General features: G+C 40.1%; 1 protein-coding gene across 3 annotated transcripts; it reads right to left on the reverse strand.

The window, feature by feature from the left end:
- Positions 1-3635: 3635 nt before the first annotated feature.
- Positions 3636-26499, reverse strand: LOC149070874 (protein argonaute-4-like). Of its 3 annotated transcripts, XM_089248463.1 has the most exons (3): positions 14598-15002; positions 14385-14459; positions 4694-8233 (listed from the first exon to the last, which is right to left on the reverse strand). In XM_089248463.1, the coding sequence occupies exons 1-3, from the start codon at positions 14650-14652 to the stop codon at positions 5355-5357; spliced, it is 3009 nt and encodes a 1002-aa protein (XP_089104589.1). In that variant the 5' UTR covers positions 14653-15002; the 3' UTR covers positions 4694-5354. The 3 variants fall into 3 exon arrangements, with proteins under 3 accessions (XP_089104591.1, XP_089104589.1, XP_089104590.1); XM_089248465.1 differs by lacking the exons at positions 14385-14459; positions 14598-15002 and adding an exon at positions 21924-22038 and having other exon boundaries at positions 3636-8233; XM_089248464.1 differs by lacking the exons at positions 14385-14459; positions 14598-15002 and adding an exon at positions 26414-26499 and having other exon boundaries at positions 4695-8233.
- Positions 26500-26832: the final 333 nt, after the last annotated feature.

Here is a 26832-nt window from a genome sequence, read left to right on the forward strand (position 1 = left end):
GAATCACGACTCATTATGTGTTTCCAAAATAACGAGGCATCTACCAGCACTTGCGTCACAACATATATGTGCAGGGTGAATCCGACCTATTCTGCCAAACGAAAGGGGGAGATAGACGGGCCTAAGTGGATCATGAAACACCCCATCAACCCTGTCCTCCTATCTCAAACCGTTTTCGAGTTATGATGTATAATCGGTTATGGTAAAAAAAATGCATGAAGTCTGAAAGAAATCAAGATTTGTGTAGTTTCTGAGAGACTTACATGTAAACTAAGCACATATTTGGAAAGCGCAGAAAAAATGCTATAAGGTCACACCATTCTCATTGAAATATCTGGATTTAATGGCGAGCTACAGGCACTGAAAGATTGGCAAAGTTCAAAATCGAACTGTCGTCGAAATTTTTAATCGCCAATCCTACTAACACCTTTCTAGCTATACAATCGGTCAAATTTGACAAAAACCTGTCCATTTCACCAGCTTTCGAAAGAGCCTAGAATAAACCAAATTGGTCTTCTAGTTCAGGAAAACATTAGCCCTTTGTTCGCAATACATAACTGAAATTTGCGTTCGTTGAAGTAATTCTAGTGGGTTTTTTGGCGACAAACCAATTTTTCACTTCACCGATCTCTCAGCGCTAGTAGCTCGCCATTAAATGCGGATATCCTGTAGATAGAGGTAGTGTCACCTTTTAGAATTCTTTTTGCAAAATGAAATAGTCGCCAAAATCTGTAACCTCCAGTTCCGAATTTTCGTCGAATATCGGCAAACGCAGATATCAGTAATGCAAACAAAAGACTGAATTTCTCCTTTAAATATGGTTATATTTAAATATGGTTTATTGTAAGCTCTTTCGGAAGCTGGAGGAATGGACAAGTTTTTGGCAAATTTGATCGATTGTGGCTGGAAGCGTGTTTGCAGGATTGGCGATTAAAGATTTTGGTGACAAAATTCGATTTTGAACTTTGCCAATCTTACAGCGCCTGTAGCTCGCCATTAAATCCAGATATTTAGATGAAATTGGTGTCACTTTATGGGGGGTTTTTTTTTGCGCTCTTTCCAAATGTGTGCTTATTTTGCATGTAGGTCACATAGAATTTACGAAATTTCTGACAGACCTACACACAAACTAAGCAAATAACTCGATTATCCACCATAACTCGAAAACGGTTTTGATAGGACAGGGTCGGTGGGGTGTTTCATAATCCACTTGGGCTCATCCATCGCCCTCTTTAGTTTGACAGATTAGGTCGAATTCATCCTGTATACAATTGATTTATTTATTTACATCTCACATAGGCGGAGATAAACTTGGAAGTCTGGGGGGGGGGGCACGATGATGATGTCAATTCATATACACACATATACATTAGATCAGCCCACTCCTCTTTTGACGCTGGGGGGCCCCCCCCCACGTATCTCCGCCCATGACAACACATAAATACATTAAAAACAACAGAAAAATACAGCACGTGCGCGGAGACGACAGAGACCTGTGCGTCCGTGAACGGGCCAACATAAACAAATATATATATATATATAGACAGATGGCTTTGACTTAAGATTCCTGTGGTGTTGCTACCAGGAGAAATAAAATAATAATTATGTACACCACCGGGTAGCACAACACGTGCAACTAACCTTAACGTTAAGCAGAGACTTATTTATTTGTAGGCTGACCATATTTCTTCGAGAGAAATACGGGACATCGGGATTCCAAATACGGGACATCGCCAATTATCGCCAAAAATGACGCCAAAACCAAACAAAGTTGCCAAATATTGTTGAAATTACGGAAAATCACAATGGCAGGAAATGATGCATTACTGCAAATTGCAGTGGATAAAAATGAATTCCACGAAAAAAAAACGTTCACCAAGACAAATGTGGAAGATTAATATTCTGATATATAGTTGTAATTATCATAAAATAATTTCAGAGTTGAAAAATAATGTAAATCTTTGACTTCAATAAAGAATAAAAATTCAAGTAGGCTTCGTGTAAAATACGGGAAAAACCGGGACACTTTTGCCAAAAAGTCGGGACGGCCAAAAAAAACAGAAAATACCGGGACTGTCCCGGGAAATACGGGACGTATGGTCACCCTATTTATTTGGGATCCAAAAGAGTTCAGCCAAAGCTGAGGAAAAATAGGGGAATGTCCCACTAAACACAAATACTACACTGCGGACAGTATTTGTGTTTGGTGCATTTTTGTGTTTTTAGGTCACAGCAGGCAAAATGCCCAACAAGGTGGCTAAAACAATATGGATGTCAAATTTATATCTGTTACGGACAAAGTCCAACCACTGGCCAGTTGAGCAGGTCAATAGCCGAATTTCGGGCTTTGGTAGGCTCCTATACATAGATCCCTAAGATTCGGGGTCATTACCAATTTGGAGGGTTTTTTTGTGATCATTACGACCGTTTGCAATTTTAGTTTGCTATGGCAACCCTAACGAACAAAGGAAACGGTATCTTAGGGATCGATATATTTTTATCGTATAGCAGTGTTTCTCATGGTTGAGACGACTGGATAAGGAGGCTATTGGTAGAATAATCTTGAAGCGTTTCCCTTGCTGTAAAGTGGCACCACCAAAAGAGAACTAGGAAGAGTTTGTTGAATTTTAGTTGGAAGACGAGTCTTATTTGTAGGTCGTATTCTCTCTCTCCAAACCCATGGAGGAAAGAATACGTATATTATTATAAGATAATACGTTATTCTTTCCTCCATGCTCCAAACCGCTGATTGTGAATACGTGTACATAGCTGTTCAGTAAAAGAAATCTGGGGCAGAACCCCCCCCCCCCCCCCACGATCAGAATTTCTACAGGAAAAATTAAAAATTTTGGTGGCAATTCAATTTTGCCGCCAATTCTTTGCCAATCTTTCAGCGCTTGTTGCTCGCCATTAAAATCAGATATTTCGATGAAATTGGTGTCATCTATAGCTTTTTTTTTTTTTTGTTCTTTCCAAATGTGCGCTTATTTTGCGTGTAGGTCTTTCAGAAATTTCGCAAATTCTGGTTTTTTTCAGATTTGATTATGGAAAAAACTGCAAGTTTGAAAAAAAAACCAGATTTGGCGAAATTTCTGAGACCTACACGCAAAATAAGCACGTAACTCGATTATCATAGCACATTAACTGCTTGTGAGAGAAATTATCTAGTTAGATTATCTACACTAGAAATTATCTGTTATTACACAGTTAGAACTATATGTAGACGGGGGCAGGCAACAACTTTCTAATTCAATTTTTTAGGACAGGGTGTCCGTATAAAAAGTTAGTTTTTATATTTTAATAACTATACAACCCCTTGCAACACGGATGACGTATCTGAGGTCTATACGCTATTTGGGTACTTTTTCTAGCTAGAAGTATGCCTCTAGGTAGGACTAACGGTTCGTCAATAATTAGCGCAAAGGGTATCTTATTTGTTTATCTTGTATAGAGAGAGAGAGAGAGAGAGTCATTCTCACTGCATTATATTATACGCACTTTCAATTCGACATACAGTAGAATATACGATGCTTTTTATCTTATATGTGTATACTAGCTACAATACCCGGCGCTGCCCGGGTTTTCTTCAATGAGGCTTTTTGGATCATGCGATATTTCCCTCTTTCTTTGAGGGACATGCAAACCGTGTCTAAGTTAACCAATATGGCGACGTCCTGCGCGACTCATGAAAGAAACAAATCTAAATTTAAAGAAACGTAGAAATGAATAGTCCCCCCTCCCCTTTTTTTAATGGGTGTTAGGTATTTCGATTCCCTCCCCCTGAACTTCAAGTTATATATCTCTGCCTGTTTCAGCTTCCAAAAATGCTTAATTAAAGCTGTGGAATTTTTTCGATGCACTTTACGGGGCCCATAACTAATTTTAAAAACATCCTAAACTATATGAATTTATGCAAATAAATATCAAAAGACAATACGGAGACATTAATTTTCATGCTTGAGAAGATGTAAATAAAAAGTTGAAACCAATGTTATTACATGGATATTCAACTCAAAGGTAGATCCGGCAAATTATTCATATTTTTAATTTTCTGGGCTTCGTATCTCCAAGTGAATTCAATATTTCAAAAATCGAGAATTCAATTTAATTTTTAAAATTATTGATGTGGCAGGAAACCCCCCCCCCTTACTAAATTTCCGTATTTATGCAGTTAAATCGGCAATTTTAATACTGATTTCTATGAGGATCACCCTTTTCCTGACCCTCAAAGCGATGATGGTGATGATTATGACGTCTATTCAAAAAGCCTCATTACTGAGAGTATTGAAAATGTGGCAAACCATTATAAAGGCATAAACTATTATACATATACTAACAGCATTAAAGAAGTGACAAACCATTGTAAAGACATAAACACGTCTGAAACCCATCGCTAGGGAACCACGGTAACCAAAGTAAACGTTCGGAAAGTGATTGTTGAGGCCCAAAAACAACTGCTGCCCGACAGTTTTTTGCCCATTTGGGGCATTTGCCCTGGTCTGACGAAATTTTAAAGTAGCCCATCGTTCAAGTCGGGTCACATTTGGTATATATGCAAAATTTGGCGACGATCGATCTAAAATTGTAGATTTATATAGAGAACATACGCACAGACACACAGAAAATCAATTTTACTGCATTTTATACACACCTACCTAAATATTAAAATTATTATACACATTTCAATACGCGTTGTTTATGTTGTGTTTTGTGTGTATAATAATGCAGTGTTTTAAATTTCTCTTATGAAAGAGCAAACAATAACCTGTGATGATGGACGGAAACTTTGAAAACACAACTTGTTTAACCGAAGTGCAGTCGTTTCGAATGCAAAAAATATATTTATTTCTTCACACATTTACACGCATAATTATAACCATACATGCAGGCAGCAGAGAAAGGCATTAACTACCGAGCTGCTACACTGACAAAGATTATGATTAATAATCGATAACAGTAAATTAGTACAATTTAGAAAGATACCAACTTTGCAAACAAAACGATGAAATGTAGATTGTTAGTTATTAAGCAATTTGGGATACAATTTTTTGTACTAAAAAATTGGCGAGATCAAGTGGAATATCAACTAAATAAGAAATCTGAATGAAGATAACGATTCGTCTGCCATAAAAATCTGATATGGTAGAGTTCTGAGACACCCAGTGCCGTTTTACGCATGGGCCCCCCGGGGCCTCGTGATAATGAGATCATGTTAAGATATTCGAGATTAAGAACAAAAAATGGTAAGCAATCATTTCTAGTCAGATAGGGAGCTCCGAAAAGTCGATTCGCCCGGGGGCCCCCATGACGATCTTAAGATGACCCTGAAGGACGCCCTGAAAATGTCGACTTCCCTAAATGAAGTACAGCGCCTCAAAAGCCTCGCCGATGCCGTTGATCGCGTCCTCGACTTCGGCCGGGAAATTCCTTTGGCTTTCATTTCTGTCTTCTACCTTACTGTCATCATCATTGCTATCGTCGTCCTTGACGAAGAGGTTGGCGTACGTCTTCGCCCTGGTGCAGGCGAGACCAGCGTACCTGACGGGCGTCGGTATAGATATGCTGCGATTGCAGCTCGCGTACGTGTAGCACAACTCGTAGCACAACTTCTGCAACTCGCCCGCAGTGAACTCGTTGTCGTCGTAGATGACGGTGTAGTGAGCCGGTTTGCTGGTGCCCTGTATTCCTTCGTGACTGACCAAAAAGAAGTCAAAGTGCACCGGGTGGACGACGTCTGTATCCACAGTGGTCCCCGCGGGCACGTTCTCCGTCCTTTTAAGGCCCTGTCTGTAATCCTGCGGAAGGAATCGCGTCTGGTGGCTCTTCTGGACGACGACGAACGTCATCGGGGGCACGAATCCTTCTAGCTCCTCGTAACAGGCTTCTTTAACCATGGGCACCTCGCAGTTCCCTACCCTACTGGACTGTCCCTCGCTCACGCCGTCCCTGAAAAACACTATCTTCATCGGCTTCCTGCCGTGCTTCGTCTTGAACACCCTGAGGATCTTTTTGACCATGTCTTTCAAATCGGTTATCTCTTCGTGGGACAACTTGTCCTCGTCCTCATTCCTCTGGGTCTTGCAGTTGACCACGTACTGGAACGGGTAACGGTCAGAACTGCCCACGACCGCGGCGATGGATGGGTAATTGCGACCGCGAGGCCAGTGGACGACGTCCGCTCCGAAGATTATCGCCGGTTGGTTCAGCAGTTTCGGTCTTTGGAGCAGTTCGTGGTTGACTCCTCCGAGCTTTGCGTTCAATTTCAGTACCAGATTGGTAACGATTTGTTCGGCTTTCTTGTTCTCCTTTTCGTTCTCTCTTAGTCTTCTCGGGTGGAATATCCCTATAGTGTTTGATTGGATGCACTGTGTGAGCAGACCTAATTTGATTTCAGACAAAAACTTGACTTTTTCGTAACTGTGTCTGTTCGGAGGTTTCTTCTTTCCTTTCGGCGGTTGCAACACGACAACGAGCGTGAAATCGACCTTCACCTCTTTGGCTCTTCTTAGCACGTTATAGGTTTCGACATTGTTACCGATTCTGCCGATGAACAGTGGATATTCAAGGTTGACGCCGCGTTTCTTTCCAACCGCAAGTAATCTATTAACGAAACCTTTGACCACTGCAATCGGGCAACGTGCGAAATCAATGACTGCCCATCTGCATGGCTTGGCGGCAGAAGCGGATATTTGCAAACGTTTTCTGTTCATTCTCCACGCTCCCGCGTTATCGGGTTCGACAGCGGGTGCGGCACCCTGGTACTTTATCTTCGGTGCTGGAAGGACGCGTCCCTGAAGACTCGTAAATTGTTCCGACATGCCCAAAGGGAACTGTGCCATGGCTTCACCGCTGACTTGTCTGATGTCTTCTACATTCTGAGGATACTCCTGGTCTTTCAGAACTGGTTGATTCGGTAAGATATCGCACACCTCCAAGGGTAAGTAGCAAACTCTCGATTTCCTCATCTCCGAGGGCAAGTTGCTTGTTTCTGATGTCCGCATCTTCAAGCACGGCAGATTTGGGTATTTCAACGGGAAGTAGGTCTCTCGGAAGTATGTGGCTACGGTCTTGTCCTGGTCTTTGATTCGTATGACTAGATCTCTCGCCGACTCTTTCGAAACGCTCATTATGGTGTATTTTCGTGGGTATTTCTGGTGTGTGACCCGTACTTTTACATTTATTAGTCTCTTACGAAGGGTTTCGACGCCATTGAGATTCATTTCTGATCCGAGGTATCTTTCGTCATAATCCAAAGCTTTCTTGACGTACTCGATGGCGCTGCCGGGTTGATGGGTCAGATGTACGCTCTGGTTGTACCCCGACTTGAGATGGAAGCCGGAATCCGGTTCTGATATTTCGGGTCTCTGACGCTGGCGTATGAAAGAGCTGCCCAGTTGTAATTGAAGAAATGGAGGTTCGCGATGGTTCATAATGGTTTCGAATACCGTAACAACTACCCGCGGTACCTCCGCGGGTTTTCCTTCGTACATAGCCGACAGATCCGAAACTCGTATGAAGTTCCTGCCTCCTCCTTTGTCGACGGCACTCAAGGTCACTTCGAACGTGTTGCAGCGGTCACCTTCTTTCAAAGAAACCGTGAAGGTCTTCTTTCCTGTGAAGGGGAACTCTCTCAGAGCGTATATGTTTTTCCGCCTGTCGTACACGGCTTGGTATTTCTTCAGCCTCTCTGAAGCCATCACTTCTGACAGGATTTCTCTGCACCTCTGCTTTCCCGGTGCTCGCTTGAGCTGGTGCTCGACGTGAGAAACGTTCTTCAGGGCGTCTTCCTTGGCCGTTCTTGTATCCTTGAGAATACTGGTTCCTAAGTGTCTTATTTCCACGTCGTAGTGGTAGATATTCAAGTCTGCGTCGTACTTGAGAGGCAGGTAATTTGCGATGAGTTCGATCGGTCTACCATAAGTGCCGTAGTCAGGCCTTCGGACCAATTGGAACTTTGGTCCAGAATTTTTGTTCTCTAGCTTCAGACCCGACATCGATTCCAGAATTGATGCACCAGACGAGGGTCCGGCTTCTGATGTTCTTTTCTCCCCGGTGTGTTGAGACACCTCCAAGTTTTTCGAGGCCTGTCCGACATCCGAAGGTTTTTCAGGAGCAGCTCCAGCGCTAGATGGTAGTTCTCGAGTTGGAGAACCGCCGGCTCCTGGATCCTTATCGTCTGGATGATTTACGTCTTCGATATCTGCTTGAGGGTTCGGAACACTGCGGGTTGTACCTGAATAAGATATAACAAGATGAATTAGAAGATATCTGAAAACAAAAAATGCGTGTGCTTTATTTTGGACGGTGTTTGACACAATTGACATTTGTTAGTGACAATGTTTAACACACTATCGACAATGGTCCGATAACACATTATCTACACAATGTGGCCCTAAGTCTGACCAAAATTTCATTTCTAGTAAACCATAAAATGAATAACACTGAGTGATATTAAAAAGGGGGGAAAAATCAACCTCTGATTATTTCAATATATAACATGGGCGGAGATACAGGGGTCAAGGTGGAGTCGACTGATCTAATGTACGGGGTGATTATAAAAAAACTATCCCGACATATGGGCCCCTAACTATCATACCATTCACAGAAACTGAATGAAATTTTGGCATAAGGTATTTTGAGGTATGCGCTCAAGAATGATATGGAAAACAACCGTGTCACTCTAACAGTTACGGTTACAGTGAGAAAATTTCGAAAATATCAAATGGCAACACCAAGTTTTTTGTATTGGAATGCGATCTCCATACCGAAAAACACTAAATAGCGTTGGAATGTGACCTGTAGCACGAAAATCCCCGGAGCTAGGCAAGGAAAAAGGACTTTGCCGTGCACCAGAGCATTAATGTTCGTTTCATTCGTCACACCGTTTCTTCGACCCCAGCCTGATTAGTCCTCCACAAGGTCATGTGGAAAATTTGTGAAACACAATAAAATGCTTTATTTTATGCTGCTTCTCTGTCCTTATTGGTTGTCCTCACTTTTAGCCTATCTACCGCCGGTGATTTTCATGCTACAGTTGCCGTTCGAACGCTATTTAGGGTTTTTCACAATGGAGATCACATTCCAATACAAAAAACTTGGTGTTGCCATTTGATATTTTCGAAATTTTCTCACTGTAACCGTAACTGTTAGAGTGACACTGTTGTTTTCCATATCATTCTTGAGCGCATACCTCAAAATACCTTATGCCAAAATTTCATTCAGTTTCTGTGAATGGTATGATAGTTAGGGGCCCATATATCGGGATAGTTTTTTTTATAATCACCCTGTATATATGTATATATGAATTGACATCATCATCATCGAGCCTCCCCCCAGGATTAATGACTGTGCCCCCCCTAGACTTCCAAGTCTATCTCCGCCTATGATATATAAGTAGAGTGATTCCATGATTCCCCTGTAAGTCATATTGACGACTCCAAGAGAATCAGAAGTATGATTACATTAAAGCGTATTTAATAATTTACAACATGAGGATCGTTTCGCGACCCCGAGATAACAACGTGTCTCCGTCTCTGGCGTGTGTAGACAACTGATTAAAAAATAACATGCCATCGTGGAGTTGTACACTTCGTACCAGAAGGAAAAATTTGTACTGAGTATGGAAGTATACTATGGTATGGCGACGCCATCTGGCGAGTGAAATATGAACTGAGGGCGCCGGCACACCACAGGTACTCCCCCCCAATGTGTACTGGAGGTACAGAGAAATTAGGATGATTACAATGTTTAGACACAATCACGATATTTAAAATTAAATCTAACAGTTCGTCCTGAACGAGTCGTGACACCAGATTTTTTTCGCAGTCCTTTTTGTTCTTCACAGCCGTTGGATGCTGGATGGTATGGAGTTGTTCTAATGCACCGGGCACCAAGGAGAGCTGTAAGTGCCCTGAAGAGGTTGGACTCGAACTGTCTGCCCTGGTCTGTGGTAATATTAGACGGGATGCCGAATCTTGAGACCCATCCTGAGACAAATGTTCGAGCAACTGTGTCAGCAGATATATCTTGAATAGGGTATGCTTCTGGCCATCTGGTATATCTGTCGACACACGTTAAGAGATATCTGTAACCGTCTGATGGTGGAAGTGGACCTACTAGGTCTATGTGCACATGATCGAATCTTGCAGAGGGCAGGTTAAACATCTGCGGTGAACTGCGAGTGTGTCTGTTCACTTTACATTTTTGGCATTGGGCACATGACCTTGTCCATTCTGCAACATCTTTCAGCATAGAAGGCCAGATGAAACGCTCCTGGATTAGTCGTTTTTAAGCACGGATACCAGGATGAGACAGGTTGTGAAGGAATGTGAAGACTTGACGGTGCAGTTTATGTGGCACATACGGGCGAACACTTCCGGTGCTAGTGTCGCAGATAACATGAGTAGAAGGTGACAGTTCGAGTGATTTCCAGTGTAGCTGAGAGTCTGTCTTCTTCATCAGGTTTCGCAGCTCTTCATCTTCTGCCTGAGCTGTAGCAAGTTCTGTGTGGTTCGGGCATTGGAGATTAATTTCATTGATGCGGGACAGTGTGTCAGCGACTACATTGCTAGAGCCAGAAATGTGTCGGATGTCAGTACTGAACTGGCCAATGTAGTCCAGATGCCGAAGTTGGCGAGGAGAGCAGGAATTGGAATTCTTCTGAAAGGCGTATACCATGGGACGGTGGTCTGTGAAGATTATGAAGTTGGTACCTTCCAGGTAGTGGCGAAAATGTTGAACCGCTGAATATATACCCAGGAGCTCTCTGTCATAGGTAGAGTAGTTACATTCGGCAGGCTTCAGTTTGCGAGAAAAGAAGGCCAAGGGCTGTAAACCAGAATTTGTGTGTGACTGAAGAACAGCGCCTATAGCAACGTTAGATGCGTCGACTGTAACTGATAGCTTATGATCGGGAGAGTGATATGTTAGTGCAGCAGCATTGGCCAAATCTGATTTAGACTTCTCGAATGCTGCGACAGCAGAGTCTGTCCAAGGAATAGGTCGTTTGTCGTTCTTCTTGGAATCTTTGAAGAATTCATGTAGTGGTGCTTGAGTGTGTGCAGCTTGTGAGAGGAAACGTCTGTAGAAGTTGAGCATTGCCAGGAAACGTCGGAGTTCGTTGACTGTCTTTGGTTTTGGGAACTCTCTAATAACCTGGACCTTCTCTGGAAGGGGTTTCACTCCGGTTGAAGTAATAAGGCATCCTAGGAACTTCACTTCACTTCCTCCGAGTACACATTTCGATGGGTTGAGTTGAAGACCATGGTGTTTCAATCGAGAGAAGACTTGGTGTAGATGTTGAACGTGTTCTTCTTCACTGGTTGATGCTATCAGGAGATCGTCAAAGTATGGGACACAGAAGTCGAGTCCAAAAAGGATTTGGTGCATGAATCGAAATTTGCAGTTTATTTTCTAATTAGAATCTTGCTTTACAGTCGCCCTTCCCCGCACCCCCCCCCCCCCCGTATTCGCGGTTTCCATATTCACGGTTTTTTTTCCCCTTTATTGCAAAATGTTTTGGCAACACTCAGCGATCGTCATTCACGTGATTTGCTTACGAAATTTGAGTCGTGCGTGTTTAGGATGGCTCAGTTTTCTACTGCTACTGATAATTCTTCGAAAAGGCAAAACAAAGTGAAAACTTTCCAAGAAAAATTGGCTATTTATTGGCCATGCTTGACGAAAGTAAGTCAATGCTGTTGTGACCCGCCATTACGGAATCAACGAATCCACGGTGAGATATAGCAAGAAAAGGAATCTGAAATTCGAGCAGCCATGAGGTAGCTGCACCTTTGGCAACGAAAACTTTGCATCGCCTACGGGATCCATGTGTTTCTCGTACAGAAAAATGCTGTTTCTCTTTTTTTTTTGCTTCTACAAGATTTCTACAAAAAAAGGTATTCCAATTGATTGTAATATTATAACGGAGGGTGCGAAAAAATTTTACTTTTCTATAAAGGAGAGGGCTGGTGAAACGTCTATTTCATCAAAATCTTATGCACGTAAAGGGTGGTTTCATAGATAGATAGAACCGCTCACAACCCCGGACTGATGCAAAGCAACTTACTTCCGTTGTTTACCGCTCTTCCCAACTTACCACAAAGAACATTTCAATAGCTAAATTTCGGCTCTCTTTGAAAGTAAAAAGATAGACCCATTCTACACGCAGGTTTTCAGAATACGAAGGGAGAACAAAACCTCTAATTTTAACGACGCCTGCCATATGAGAAAGAATCTTCTGCAACAAAGATGCTTTTATTGGCGCCGGTCAGGGCTTTGGTGTGAGTCTTTAGGCTATGGTTGGCCATCTGGGAGGTGGGGGGGGGGGGAATAGAAACAGTGTTAAGTGGAAATAAATCGAATGGATATGAATTCGATTACAATGCAAATTTTTAAAACTTGTTTGGGAACCGAAATGTGATGAAGCTGGTCAATCCAGATCAACATCAGTTTGCAGTCACTGATTGGAATATAAATAAATCATGGTACAGAGTGGTAGGTGGGGTCACGCGACAGGCCATCCATCTGGTCCTAAGGCCAACTCTCCTGATGTGACGTTTTCCTGGAAAAAAAAGAGGGGGGGGGGGGATGTGGAGCTTGGCGGAGCCCACATTTTTATGAATTGTATACAGTATTACAAAACTGCATTCACTTATAAACGCAGGATTACCAACAAAACGGAGAAAAGCTCCTCTTCATTTTACACTTTCCTGACGAAAGCAAATATCAAATATAGCTGTTCATTTCTGATGAGTTCATACATTTTGTATTTTGTGAGAGTTTTCTTTAATTATAATTTATGAACACAATCACCACAATTCAATCTTAGGTAATTTGGAATCCTCTGCAATACTTGTATTCAATAAGGCGTGAGACGCATATTGTTTTATGTTGTATTTATCCCCTTATTTCGTGGAGCGCGAGCATCGCATTGCTTACGTTATGAAAACGTGATTTTGGAGACTGGTGATGCTGAGAGAGAGATGCGACGCGTATGTTCATTTTCGTTTCAAAAAACCCAATTTCGTAGAGATTGGCCTATTGAATCACATGATATTCAACTGTCAATTAACTGAGTAGCATTTTTAAAATTGGCAAGCATTTCATTACTGAGCATTTAGCAAGTATTTCCTAAATACGCTATACGGCGACCGACAAGCAGCACTATACGGCGACGGAATAAGCAACGTAGTTAAATCAATCGACCCATCATTATACGGCGACAGCACAAGAGATCGCGAATTTTCCAGCAGTTTCTTTATCCAACGGCCGTTATAAAAGCAGCAGATGCACACAGTATACTTTTTAGTAGCCCGAAAACGAACTTCTACTAGCGCATCTGATAAAAGTGAAAAATAAGCAGTCACCGCACCATAATTACATTAATTATGCTAATTACTTAATTCCGCATATTTTAAAAGATTAAGTAACGCAGAGACAAGGTATTGAAAATCTCGAAGCTCTGATCGGGCTCAGAATTGGCGATTTCTATGCCCCACATCCAATCACTATGCGGTAGTTGTTGAAAATCAGGAAGATTCTACGCCAAAATAAGAAGAAACGGAATATTATGCTGTGTTTCAAAATGTGGCAAACTTGCTAAGTAGTCTGAATGACGTTTATGGGGCAAACAGTGCAGGGGCCTTCTATTTCTGGGAGGTGCTGACTTGACTCGGGGTCCTTCAAGTTCCACGCCGGACTTTCCCTCCCCCACCCCCTACCTTATTTATTGTTTTTACTTATTTACAGACACACCTAACCCACACAGAAAATCAATCTATATACAGGGTGGTAACTATCGACCGCCCAATAATTACACACGTGATTCCTTGTGAAAAACTAATACAGAAAAGTGTTTTCCGTTTTTCGATCGGACGAATTAAGTGAGTTATAAGCTTTTAAAATTTTGTGACGTGTCATTTTTCTAACGGTCAGTTATATGCCAAACGTCGAACCAAAGTGCATTTTTCCGCCAGCAGCGGGTTGTCACTTCTTAAAAATGAACTGAAATATTCAATCCCATCAGAAGCCAAGTTCGACTTTCTTCTTTCACGATTGGCGCTTTTACTCTCAATGCAGTATGATAGTATAACCTTGTTGTTACGTGTAATTACGTATTAGTTTCATCCACTATATTGGCAAATTTATCACCAGATTTTTAAAGTGTTAGCCAAATGAGATCTACTTGAAATTTTTTTTAACCAAATCAATACTTTTTGCCAAAATGTGGTAATTTGTTCTCTTTCACTATCAATTTTTTGGGGAAGGTGCATACAGTGCGTTCTGTTTACTACGCGATCGTTTTTATACGCTGTCGTTTTAATCAGATTACATATTGATCAACGAAACAGGACAATATTTCTTGAGTTATTTTAAAATCTCACCGAAACAGTCACGTGTAATAAACTTCAAAGAGGATTGCAAAAGTGGTAGCTTGTCGAAGGTGACTTGTGAAAACACTAAAATAATAACAACGCTTCGATCAGAAACTTTCAATCAAACTAGTCATTTTATGAATTGGCATATTCAAAATAATTAGTGGTTTCTCGGATATTTTCTATCAAAAGTTTTTGACTTTTCGAGTCACATTTTCATACCGATTTCTGCATGTTGCAATGACGATTTTCCCATTTCCTTTTGACTGCAATTCATTTTTATCGCGATGAAATATTAATAAATTTTTACTTTATCTTTTCACAAGAAAGATTTGGACTACTTTGAAATTTGTATTCCAGTTCGCGCAGAACTTGGTCACTTTTTTTAAAATGAAGATTCAGGGGCGTATTTATTCGATTGGACTTTGATTTTTGTAGCGCAAGAACCAATTAGGCCAAACTGCGCCAAAACAAATGACCAATTGAAAATAATTGTGCTTGTCACGTCAGGAAATAAGGCAATTGCCCTGGGACCCCTCTTAACAGAGAACATCCAAAAACCAAAGAAAATCCTGAAAAGCCAAGCGATCCCGGAAAAATTCAGGAAAAAGATGACGGCGAAAAGGCCAAAGACGACGTCCCCACCGAGGAAGCCGCCCAAAACAGTCCCGCCTCAACAGACAAGCTGACGGACGAGAGCCAATCGCGCGACAGCGACATGGACCAAGCCCCGCCCACACGTCTGATGGAGGTCGACGAGCCGAGCAGTGACCAGCCGGCGGTAAATGGGCCCCACGACGGCGGCGTTGAGAACCCAGCAGGGATCTCCGCCGGACTCCTCGAAGTGATTGACGGTCAGGGAAGCCCCGCCCCAGAAATCGAACCAGCATCAGCTGACGAATCGCGTCTGATCAGCAACGAACAGGAACTGCCCCCGCCCGAGACGAACGAGCACGGCAATGAACGACCGGCACTAAGTCGTGAGTGCAGCGGCAACTGTTCGATCGTGGTGCGGGCCGATCGAAACTGGCGGAAAACTGCCCGGAAAATTCGGGAGACCTGCCGAGAGACTGTGCGAGTAAAACTGTCGCATGGCGAATACAAAATCAACTTTCACAACACAAGTGACTATGATAGGGTCCTACAGTATCTTGAAAGCAGCAGTGCTGAAATCCTTAAGCGATCCACGCCGGACGCCCCAGCCCTCAGCGTTGTCTTACGAGGGCTTGACGCATCAACGCCCGTCGATGATATCCAAACCGAGCTCATTGACGAAGGGTTCACGCCGATTTCAGTCACCCAAATACGCTCCCGCAGGAAAAGAATAAGAGGAAAATTCCTACCCCTCTGGAAGATTGACCTGCCGGCCTCTGACGAATCGAAGCGAATCTTCGATCTTAAAAATCTTTTCTTAATCGACATATCGATCGAAAGATACCGGAGGAACCCCGGTCGACCTGTTCTAAGCATCTGCAATCGATGCCAGACATGGGGCCACAACGGAGAATCGTGCGAGCGCCCCCTTAAATGTATGGTTTGTACGGGCCCGCACGAAGTCAAGCAATGCGGCAACGTCAAAGGTGTTGACACCCCGACATGCTGTAACTGTGGAAAAGACCATATCAGCATCTATCGCGGCTGTGAAACTTACAAAAAAGAACTCGCAAAACTTAGAAATCCAAGATCTATTCTGCCAACGCCCGAAGTAATTCAGGAAAAAATCAAACCATCAGAATACAGGAGATCCCCGAAAAAATATTCCAATTTTTCGTTTATCCCGAGAAGTGTCTGGAAACAGTTCTACGAGCGGAAAAAGCCATTACCATTACCATGAACTTTTATGTGAAGCGCCGGGGCTTATCCCCACATCTTCTCCGTCTTGGGTTGCATTTGGCAAATAAGCATGGCTTTATGTTCATTTTAGGATATAAATGAACATAGTTTTTAGACAGGTGTTTTGTTGATCGAAAAAATAAATCATTGCTTATTCCTGAGTTCAATTAAGGACAAAGTCCTTGTTTGTAATGGTAAAGAATCCTGATTATATATTATGTACAGTATATATGCGGTTATATATGGGGTAAATATACATGGGATATTTTCTGGGGTCATTTTTATGTTCTGAAATCCCTTGGGTAACTTTCGTCGATTTTCCAATGTTTATTGACGATTACATCTTCTTTTCACTATCCTGATTATGATACAATAGATCGATATCTGTGGTTTTACGAGTAAATATGATTATAATAAGTATTGATCTGAGTTTTTTTTTGTTTTTTTTTTTTTATATATATATATATTTTTTTTTTCTTTTTTAATATTTTTTCTTTTTAAATATAATATATGCGCAGATTTCTTGGCTAATATAAATTTCTTTGCACTCTTTACAGAAATAGTATGGGTATTTTTCATTTTGTTCCCTATGCCGCCATCTGTGCACACAGGGAGGTATCTAAACCGCCTCCTCTGTGGATTTTTGTTGATTATGCTGCTTCGTCGAGATTTTCTGGATTAGCCGTTTTTTCGTTCCAGTTTTTCATGAACTCATTTCACTCTATCCCATGGTCCAGCAACGACACGATCTCCACCGCTCGATGCAGGGCCGGGACTAGAGGACTTAGTTTTCCGGTTTTCTTCCTTTTCCTCACAAGAAAGGAGCCCAGTAACAAGACAACCTCCGTTGCTTGATGCGGGGTTCTACTTAATTGCGGTACTTAGGGTCCATAGTTATATTTCAACGGTGTAACGCCGTGACCTCCGTCAGGCGATTCACCATTATTCCATGGCTTTCAACCGTTTGTTTAGGCGGTTCCTGATGTCAGTATTGCATCCTTTTCTTCCCTGATGCCTTCCAATCGATGTTTCAATTATCTGTTCTTTTCGTTCTTCTTTTCTGTTTCTAGCAGTATAATTTGCTGTGATCGTTTATATGTATTATTTTCGTCTATCTGATAATAGATTTTTCATTGGTATCTGATATTTTGATTGTTTAGTTCGCTTTGGGTTTAATTATACTAAATCTTTGGCGCCATCTATTGATCGTTGTTGGACTGATGAACTTTGGGGAATTTTAATCTCGTTGAATTAAATTAATCTAGTATTAATTGGCCTGAGGGTGTCGAGGATATGTTGATCATTCTTATCAGTCATATTGAGTTACCCGAAGCGGGGCTCGCTGAGGTATGCGTCTCCTTGGCTTAGCGTGGAATTTCGCACCGGAAGTTGATTGTTTATTTTAATTATCAGTTTTTAGATTAGGATGTTCTTAGGTACATAATGATTTAAAACAATGTGTTACTTGTTCTTGAGGATACATTTATGGTATCGCTACATTTGTTGGCCACGTTTTTGTATGTTGGTAAGCCGTATTTATTGGAGATAGTCATCCTGAGGCCAGAGAATGAGTGGATTAATGGGTCTGAATATCCCTATGGCGCCATCTGCTAGTGATTTTTGTAAGTTAAGTTTTAGATTATTTTATCTGATACATTGAATATTTGTGATGATAGATTTAACATTTCATTTTTTATGTTAGAGGAGTATTATCATTGTGATTTGATTAATTTTATCTGAATAATAATTAAGGCGCCCATGTTGAAATATTTGCGGGTATGATTTTTGTTGTGAGTATATTATCATATTTTATTTGATGCCCTTTTAATTTGTGATGTATAATTAACCGTTAAGTTCAGAACTTTAAGACTTCATGTCTTTTTTTTTTTTTTTTCTTAAAAAGCTTCCTAATTTATTGCCCTTTATTTTAAGGTGTGCTTGAGGATTAGCGGTTTCATGTTTATTAATTTTTTGTTATATTTACTTGGGTCATTGGCCGTGTATATGGACAAGTTTAATATTTATGCTGGTGGATATTTTATTCCTGGTTGAAGCGATTATTTATTATCATATCGAGTGATTTTCCTTCATTTATCATCTGTATTACAATTACAGTGAGGTAAGTTATGTTTATTTATTCATTTTTGTACTTGTTATGGGTGAATAGTATTTAGGTTTATTATTTGTTTAGTGTTATACTTTTAGGTATTCAGAGTAATATTCATAAATTGATATGTTTAGAATTCATTTTTATATGTTATTGTTGCTACGTTTCTTGGTCTTAGGTGTCTGAGTTTGTCGTTTTCTCTGTAGTTTGCGAGGTCTCTTAGTTCCTCGTCGTCTTCTTCTTCCATTTTATCATGAAAGTTTTTGGTTAGTTTTTTTATGTATGTATATATTGATTCAGTTTTTAATTCACGATGTAAATCTGTCAGTCGGAAGAATTTAGGTGCTCCTGAAAATTTTCTTAGCATTTTATTTTGTGTTCTTTGTAAGTCATAAATGTTTCCTTTAGATGAGTAGGCCCATGCTGGTGCGGCATATGTTAGTATGGGTCGTATTATTTGTTTATACATTAATATTTTATTTTTTAAGCTTAGGTGTGATTTTGGGTAGCAGAATCTAAGCAAGTTTTCAGTGGCTATTTGGGCTTTCATTTGTGCATATTTAATGTGTTTTTTAAAAGATAGTTTTGTGTCTAGTATTACCCCTAGGTATTTAGCTTCTGCTGAGGGTTTTATTTCTTGGTTGTTGATGTATATGGAATAGTTTGTGTTTATTTTTCTGTTTGTTAGCCACATCATGAGACATTTATCTACATTGAGTTTAGCTCTATTGTAGTTGTTCCAAGCTTCTACTCTCTCTATTAATTCCTGTAGGTTATCTATGGCTTTGCTGTCTTTTCTATCGCTAGAGATTATTATGACATCGTCTGCAAAGAGTCCCAGTATGCCTTTTGGTACTGTGGGAAAATCATCCATAAATATATTGTGTATGAGTGGGCCCAAGTTTGAGCCTTGGTTTTTTTTTTGTTATGGCTTCTGCCTCCGTTTCATCGTTTATTGAGGTTTCAATTATTGGTACTTCCTGTAGGATTTCTTGATATTTTTGCCAGTTAACTTTTTTTATTTTGGTTGTTTTGATTGGTGTGTACCAGTCCATTATTACTTCTAAAGGTAGGTGATCAGAGTTAAGAGCGGTGAGGACTTTAGGTTCTATATTTATTTGCATGTTTTTTGTAAGTGTTATGTCAAGTACGTCTGGTTGATGCATTGTGTTGTTAGGGTAATATGTTGGGCAGTCTGTGCCGATTATTTGTATGTTATTGTGATCACAGTAGTTTTTTAGTTGTCTGCCTTTAGTATTGTCTAGCCGTGATCCAAAAATTTGTAGCTTTGAGTTTAAGTCTGCCATCATTATACTTGGGTGTCTGCAATTGAAGATTTCATTAAAGAGATTGAAATCGTGTTCCTTATTTGGTGGTCTATACATTATTGAGAATCTTACTAGAAGGTTTCTATTGATTTTAGCGTCTATTGTTAGTGCTTCAACGGAGCTGTTGCTGAGGTTGACTTGGTTGTAATTTATGCTGTTCTTGATGTATATGGCTACCCCTCCTTTTCTCCCTGTTAATCTGTCTTTTCTGATACATGTAAAATTTGCTATTTTTATTTGTTTTCCTGGTTTTAGAAATGTTTCACTAAGCAATAGTATATCTGGTTTTCTTTCAATTATTAATTCTCTAAATTCTACATGATCGTCTTTTAATCCATTACAATTCCAGTGTATTACTGTTAAGGGTTTTTCTGTATTGGCCATTGTGTTTCTGTTTTTATATTGTGTGTGTTTTGCTTATTTTCTTTTGTTGTGTATATTTACTGCTTGTTTGATTTAGAGAGTATATTAATTATTTGTACTAGTGCGTTTTTAAGTGATTCTATTTTTTCATCTGTGGTTTTATCTGTAGCAGTTTGCATAAGACATTTGCCTGCTATTTCTATTATCTCTTCATTGGAGTTTTTTGTTATGTCTTGTTGTATGCGATTGGAGTTATATGTATTGTTTGTAAGTGTGTTTGCTACTTCGCTGTATGTTTTGCTTGGGCTGGGTGTCTTATCCCGAGAAGTTCCTGGGCCTAGGTTATAAGGGTAATTATTTGTTCGTGTTGTTGGGTTTGCGTGTGTTCTAGAGTTTGTTCTTGTTGTATGTGCATACGGAATTTTGTATTCGTTCCTGTTTGGGAAACTCTGCATGTTGTAAGTTTTCGTTTTGTTTCTTGGATTTGCTGGGCATCCTGCCCAGCTGCTTATGTGTGATCCTTGACAGTTGCAGCAAGTGGCTGGTCCATCTTCTTTTGTTTTTTTACACATATATGTGAGGTGGTCTTTCGAGCATTTCATGCAGCGGGGATTGTTGTGGCATGATTTTTGACTGTGAAAAAATCTTTGGCATCTATAGCACATGATAGCTTGCCCTGGTCTGCGATAAGTCTCTATGTGGACCTCAATGTTTAGTAGCGTGCTAATTTGAAAGATTTTTTCGTTTTCTTCGTTTTTTGGTATCTCAACCATAAACATTGGTAAAGGCTGTTTTGTTCTGAAGCTGGTCATTTTAGGTATGTTAATTACCTCTATGCCCTGTTGTTCAAGTTTTTCTTTTATTTTTTCTGTGGGGCATGATGCGTGTAGGTTTTTAATTACTATTTTCATAGTTTCTCTAGGTGTGATTGAGTATGTATGATATTCAATTTTTTGATTTTTTAAGTAACGTGTGACCGCTACCCAATCATCCATTTCATTTAAGTATAGTTTGAACTCCTTGTTTGTGTTTTTGCCTGAGTAGGTACTTTTGCAAATTTCAGTTAGTTTATCCGATAGTGCAGGCCAGTCTTCTAATTTAGTTAATGTTAGTGGGGGTATTTGCCTGAATTTGTTGATTTTTTTTGCTGTTCTTCTAGTTATGTAAGTTCTAAAAGTACCTGTGGATGCATCGAAGTTATCTTCTTCTCTCTCAAGTTCAGATTCTGATGTGGCTGATATGTTGTGTTCCGGTATGGGCGTTTTGTTTTTTTTCCCCTTTATACCTTCTTGCTCATTTGGATTATCTGTCTCTTCATTACCTTCTATGCTCATTGGGGTTTGAATAATGTTACCTGTTTTTTTCGGGGTGGTATTTATTGTTTCATTATCATTAGCTGGTGTGGCGTAACCCTCTTCCTCAGCGCTTGAGTTTGACGAATCTTCTGGGGCGGTTCTTTTTCGTGGTTTTCTAGCTCTTCTAATCGCTAGTTGCCTTAATGCCTTTTGTTTTCCTTTGATGTTTGAGTGTTTACATTTACACTTGAGCAATTCGATCCCTAAGTTGACTAGTTCTTCCTGCTTAATACGATCTACATTTATTGGTGGGGTAAGGCAATACCTCTCATGTAAATCTAGGAGCTTGTGGAAAAATACACTAGTTTGACATTCAGGGTTAAAATTAGGTACTCCTTCAGGGTGAAGTATATACGCTGCAGTAATTGCTTCTTGGAGTGATTCCCAGAAAAGTTGCCTGCCCCCTTGGCTGTCTTCATTTATGAAGGTTGCCATTTGACGGGCGTGGGTCCAGCTAAGGGTAACTAATTTGGTTACTTCCGGCCCTAAGATACATTTTATTTCGTTAGCCATGCCTATTTGCCTCCAAAAAAGAGAAGCATGCAAGGGAGTAATAACTTACCGCCGGCAGCTCCGGAGTTCCTGGCAAATTAGCACGCTATCGAAAAAAGGCGTAGCACGTTGTCAAAAAGGCTTAGCGATCCGAAAACTTGCGACCGTCCCCGACGGTGACTGGGGCGTGTGTATGCGGAAAAAGCGAATTTCTCTCGAGGATAGGAAAGCAACCAAGTCGAACGCGATTGGTCAGCCTGCATCTACGGAGCTCCCTACGATACAACCAGAGCTACCGAGAGGAACCAAGTCTACGGACCTCAAGCTTTCGGCCGAACCGAAGGGACATCCGGGGCAAAAGCGTAACGAAGCCAGCAAACAAACCCGAGCGACCAAGGGCCAGCCACGGCACGCACCGATCCCCGAACATACCGTAGGAACTGCCGTAGAGCAGACTGCCCGGACATCGGCAAAAACCACTAGAAAACCTGAATCGAAACCGAGCGATTTAACGGTTGAAGAAACAGGATCAGATGGATCTGTCGAATGCTCCGATTCAACATCAGAACTTTACGCGATCGCAAAGGTATACATGACAAACATCAGCAAAGCCACTTCCAGGAAAGTGAAACGCGAACTTTTACAAGAGTTCCAAAAGGAAGCCGGGCTAATTCTAGCTCATTGAAAATTTTGAACAACTTGCAGAACTAGCAAACGTATTCTCAGCGAAACTCAGCCTAGCAATAGCCGGAAACTTAAATTCCGAAATTTTTCTTATATTCTCTATCTTTTTCTCCATTTCCTTTACCCATCCTTCCAAAAATATTTTCTCCAAAACCCAATAAAAATTTTAAAAAACTGTAGTAGTATTCCTAATATTATTAGGAATAACTCTGAAAATAAATCAAAAAAAAAAAAAAAAAATGTTTTTATTTTTCTCCCTCTAATTTCCTTACTTTTTTAATAATACTAATACTATTCCCCTTTTTTCTTCCCCTTGAATCTAACTTTACTTTAATAATTGTATATCATGTGACTATTTTCAGCCTACCAGAGCGAGGCACGCAACCGACGAATCAGGTGCGACCATGACGACGAGATGTCAACGTCACCAAGCAGTTTACTTTTCCTGCCGAAAATATTAATAATTAATATTACTAACATGCTTGTCCAGACATGTTCAATTTAAAAAATTCCTAGTTAATTAAAGAAATTCTTTAATTGACTGTGGGTTCCCCACTAGACAGTACCCCCAAATTCTGACCGACATACATGCACTCCACACTTACACGAACATTTGCGCCCTTGCCTTTCTCTTCACAGTGGTCCCCCGCGGGCCGGCTTTGAATGCGGCAGATGTCTGCAAACAGATAGGCCCCGCCAGAAATCTTTCATCTTGTATCTTAACAGAGACGGACTTGAGGATTTTGCCGCCCCGTTGCTCTTATATGTGTATTTCGTTTCTTAATTTTTTCCGAAAAATCATGATTACCCCCCCCCCCCCCTCCTGGTTCTCAATTTTCGAAATCTGAGAATTTTTTATCACCATTTACTTACCATTGTCTTTACTGTCTATTGCTCCAAATATGGTTTTGAGTAGAGCCTACTGTTTCATACGCACATTCCATAACATAAATGAGATGGCGTAAAAATTTTAAACCGAACCGTAATTGTTAAACTGTAATCGTGACAATTTGTAACTGTAATTGTGACAATTTGTAACTGTAATTGTGACAATTTGTAACTGTAATTGTGACAATTTGTAACTGTAATTGTGACAATTTGTAACTGTAATTGTGACAATTTGTAACTGTAATTGTGACAATTTGTAACTGTAATTGTGACAATTTGTAACTGTAATCGATTTCATTCATTATGTTTGTTGTGTTACTCAGTTAATTATGTTGCAGAATTTCAATCAAAAGCTGTGATGCAACATGTAAATCTTCCATAACTTCTGAATTGGAACTGGAAAAAAAAAATCTCATCTTACAATTGTGGGAGATGATTTAAAGGGTGTCGTGACCCCTGAAGTTGAATTTTCAGAAACATGACTTTAAAAAATATTTCATTCAATCGTGAAAATCAGATGCAAAAAATTTCTTGTCGAACGGGTTAATTTTTTTTTTTCAAAATAAAACTAAAAATTAATGAATTATAGTGTAAATGTGAACAAGAAAAAACGCTTTGAACGCGATTTTAACAAATTGCAGTTTTTGAGCTCATCCGTTTAAGATTTGAAAGAAACCTACTACACACACACCAAAAATTATGAAATTTTTCAGAAATATTTATATGACATTTTTTAGTGAGATGAATCTCGAACTTCGATGTTTGATCATCCGTTAGAATTTTACGAATTTTAAAGTTTGAAAAAATGTATAAATTTTCAAAAATATGAGAAAATATTCAATATTTGTTTCAAAAAATACTAGGGTTAACTTCGAAATCCGAAGTTCATTTTACTAAACATGGCAAGTAACACATTTGAGCAAAATTTCAGAATTTTCGGGGTGGCAGTAGCTTTTTCTTAATCTTATGGATGAACTCAAAAACATCTGCAACCTTATAAAATCGTAATAATTAACACCCACTTAAAAATCTGAAAAGTGTGCACAACACACACACAACAACAAAAGATGGAAAAGAAACTGGTTTACTTTCTCGATTGCATACGGTTATATCATTGTGCAGTTTAAAAAAACGCCAAGTTATATATACATTTGGTGTACGATCGGTGAATTTGGCAGGATTTTTAAGTGACGTCATCAGTTTTTAAAGCGTTATAATTCATTAATTATGGGTCAGATCAAAAAACGGAAAACACTTTTCCATATTAGTTTTTCACAAGGAATCACGTGTGTGTTTATTGGGCGGCCGATAGTTACCACCCTGTATATAAAACTGATTTTCTGTGTGTGTGTGTTCTCTATACAAATCTACAATTTTAGATCGATCCACTTTCATTTTGGGGGGGGGGGGAACCAAAGTGACAGAACAATGGTTTTGGCCATCTTTTCCCCTTTTTTCGGTCATTTTCTCACATTTCGGGGGGGGGGACCACGCCCTTGAGATCGATCGTCACCAAATTTTCCATATATATACCAAATGGGACACGACTTGAACGATAGGCTAATTTAAAATTTCGCCAGAGCAGGGCAAATGCCCCAAATGGGCAAAAAACTGTCGGGCAGCAGTTGTTTTTGGGCCTCAACAATCACTTTCCGAACGTTTACTTTGGTTACCGTGGTTCCCTAGCAATGCGTTTCAGACGTGTATATGCTTTTACAATGGTTTGTCACTTTTTCAATAGTCGTCAGAATCATCATCAGCATTACTTTAAGAGACAGGCAAAAAGGATGATCCCCATAGAAATCAGTGTTAAAATTGCCGATTTTAATGTATAAATGCAGAAATTTAGCGGGGGGGTTTCCTGCCACATCAATAATTTTAAAAATTGTATTGAATTCTAGATTTATGAAACATTGAGTTCAAAAAGCCCAGAAAATTATATATGAAGTAATTAGCCGGACCTACTTTTGAGTTGGATATGCATGCACACACACACACAATAACATTGATTTCAACCGTTTATTTATATCTTCTCAAGAATGAAAATTAATGTCTCCTTATTGTCTTTTAATATGCGACTGCATAAATTCATACAGTTAAGGTTGTTTTAAAATTAATTATGGGCCCGTAAAGTACATCGAAGAAATTCCACACCTTTAACTAAGCATTTTTGGAAACTGAAGCAGGCAGATGACCTTGAAGTTCGGGGGTGGGGGGATCGAAATATTTAGTGCCCCTTAAAAAAGGAAAAAAAATATTTTTTCATTTCTACGTTTCTTTAAATCTGGATTTGTTTCTTTCATGAGTCGAGCAGGAAGTCGCCATATTGGTTAACTTAGACACGGTTTGCATGTCCCTCAGAGAAAGATATCACGTGATCCAAAATGCCTTATTGAAGATAACCCGGGCAGCAACGGGTACTATAGCTAGTTTTATATATAGATAAGGGGTCATTCAAGTATTACGTAAGCAGGTTTTTAGCCATTTTTGATCCCCTCCACCCCCCCCCCCCCGTCAGCAAAACACTAACCCCCCCCCCCTCGCTTGTCAGCAAAATTTCGTCAGCAGCTTAGAATATTTCATATCTTCAAAAAGGGTGGTTGATGATGTAAGCAACCTTCAACCCCCACCCCGTCATCAAAAGTCAGCAAATCCGAAACCTTCTCCCCCCCCCCCCGATGCTGACGTAATACTTTAATGACCCCTAACAATATGATTTAACCCTTATAGCGGTCCAGAGGTTTTTTCGGCACCTCTTTGGCACAGTTCGTACTACTTCATAGCGCCGCAATAAGGAAGCCCCGCCCCTGGAAGTTTGTCCCTTTGCAGTTTTTGTACAGCTCACGAGTTCTGCTAAGAAGCCGAATTCACGGGGAGCAATCCTACTATCGTGAGACAGTTGTTTCCTGAAGCCGACCTACAGGACCCGTAAAAAGTTAAAGAAAAAAAAAAGGAATGAAACGCAAGAAATAGAGAATATTTACTGACTTTTTCTTTTGGGCATGTTTGGCTCTTGAATTGGATTCAGGTTCGTACCTATTTTATTCTGTTATGACTGCAGTCACTGAATTTATTGTGTGACTTTTTATCTCTTCCTGTTAGTGATAATGGTAAAAAAAAAAAGGGATCCATGTATTCCTCCGCATGCGCATGCGCTTATCAAGATGAAACCGAAAACTAATAAAATCAGGTGTCTTTTACAGTGATATGATTCAGCGATTTCCTTCTCTTCAAGTGACAATTGAACACGTTTTTTTTTTTTGTTTGCGCAGGTGATACGTAAAAATACAGACAGACTTGGATTATTCTTTTAAAAAAAATCCGGAACACTAGACGCTGTTTTTGAGGTGAACACGTCTTTTAAATCACTTGACGATCCCGGGTGCATTCGCAAACAGTTTGGTTAC

Source organism: Pholcus phalangioides, unplaced genomic scaffold, assembly GCF_987345545.1.
Source record: "Pholcus phalangioides strain wild (caught in Gottingen) unplaced genomic scaffold, Ppha-v1.0 ptg000020l_1, whole genome shotgun sequence".
NCBI lineage: Eukaryota > Metazoa > Arthropoda > Arachnida > Araneae > Pholcidae > Pholcus > Pholcus phalangioides.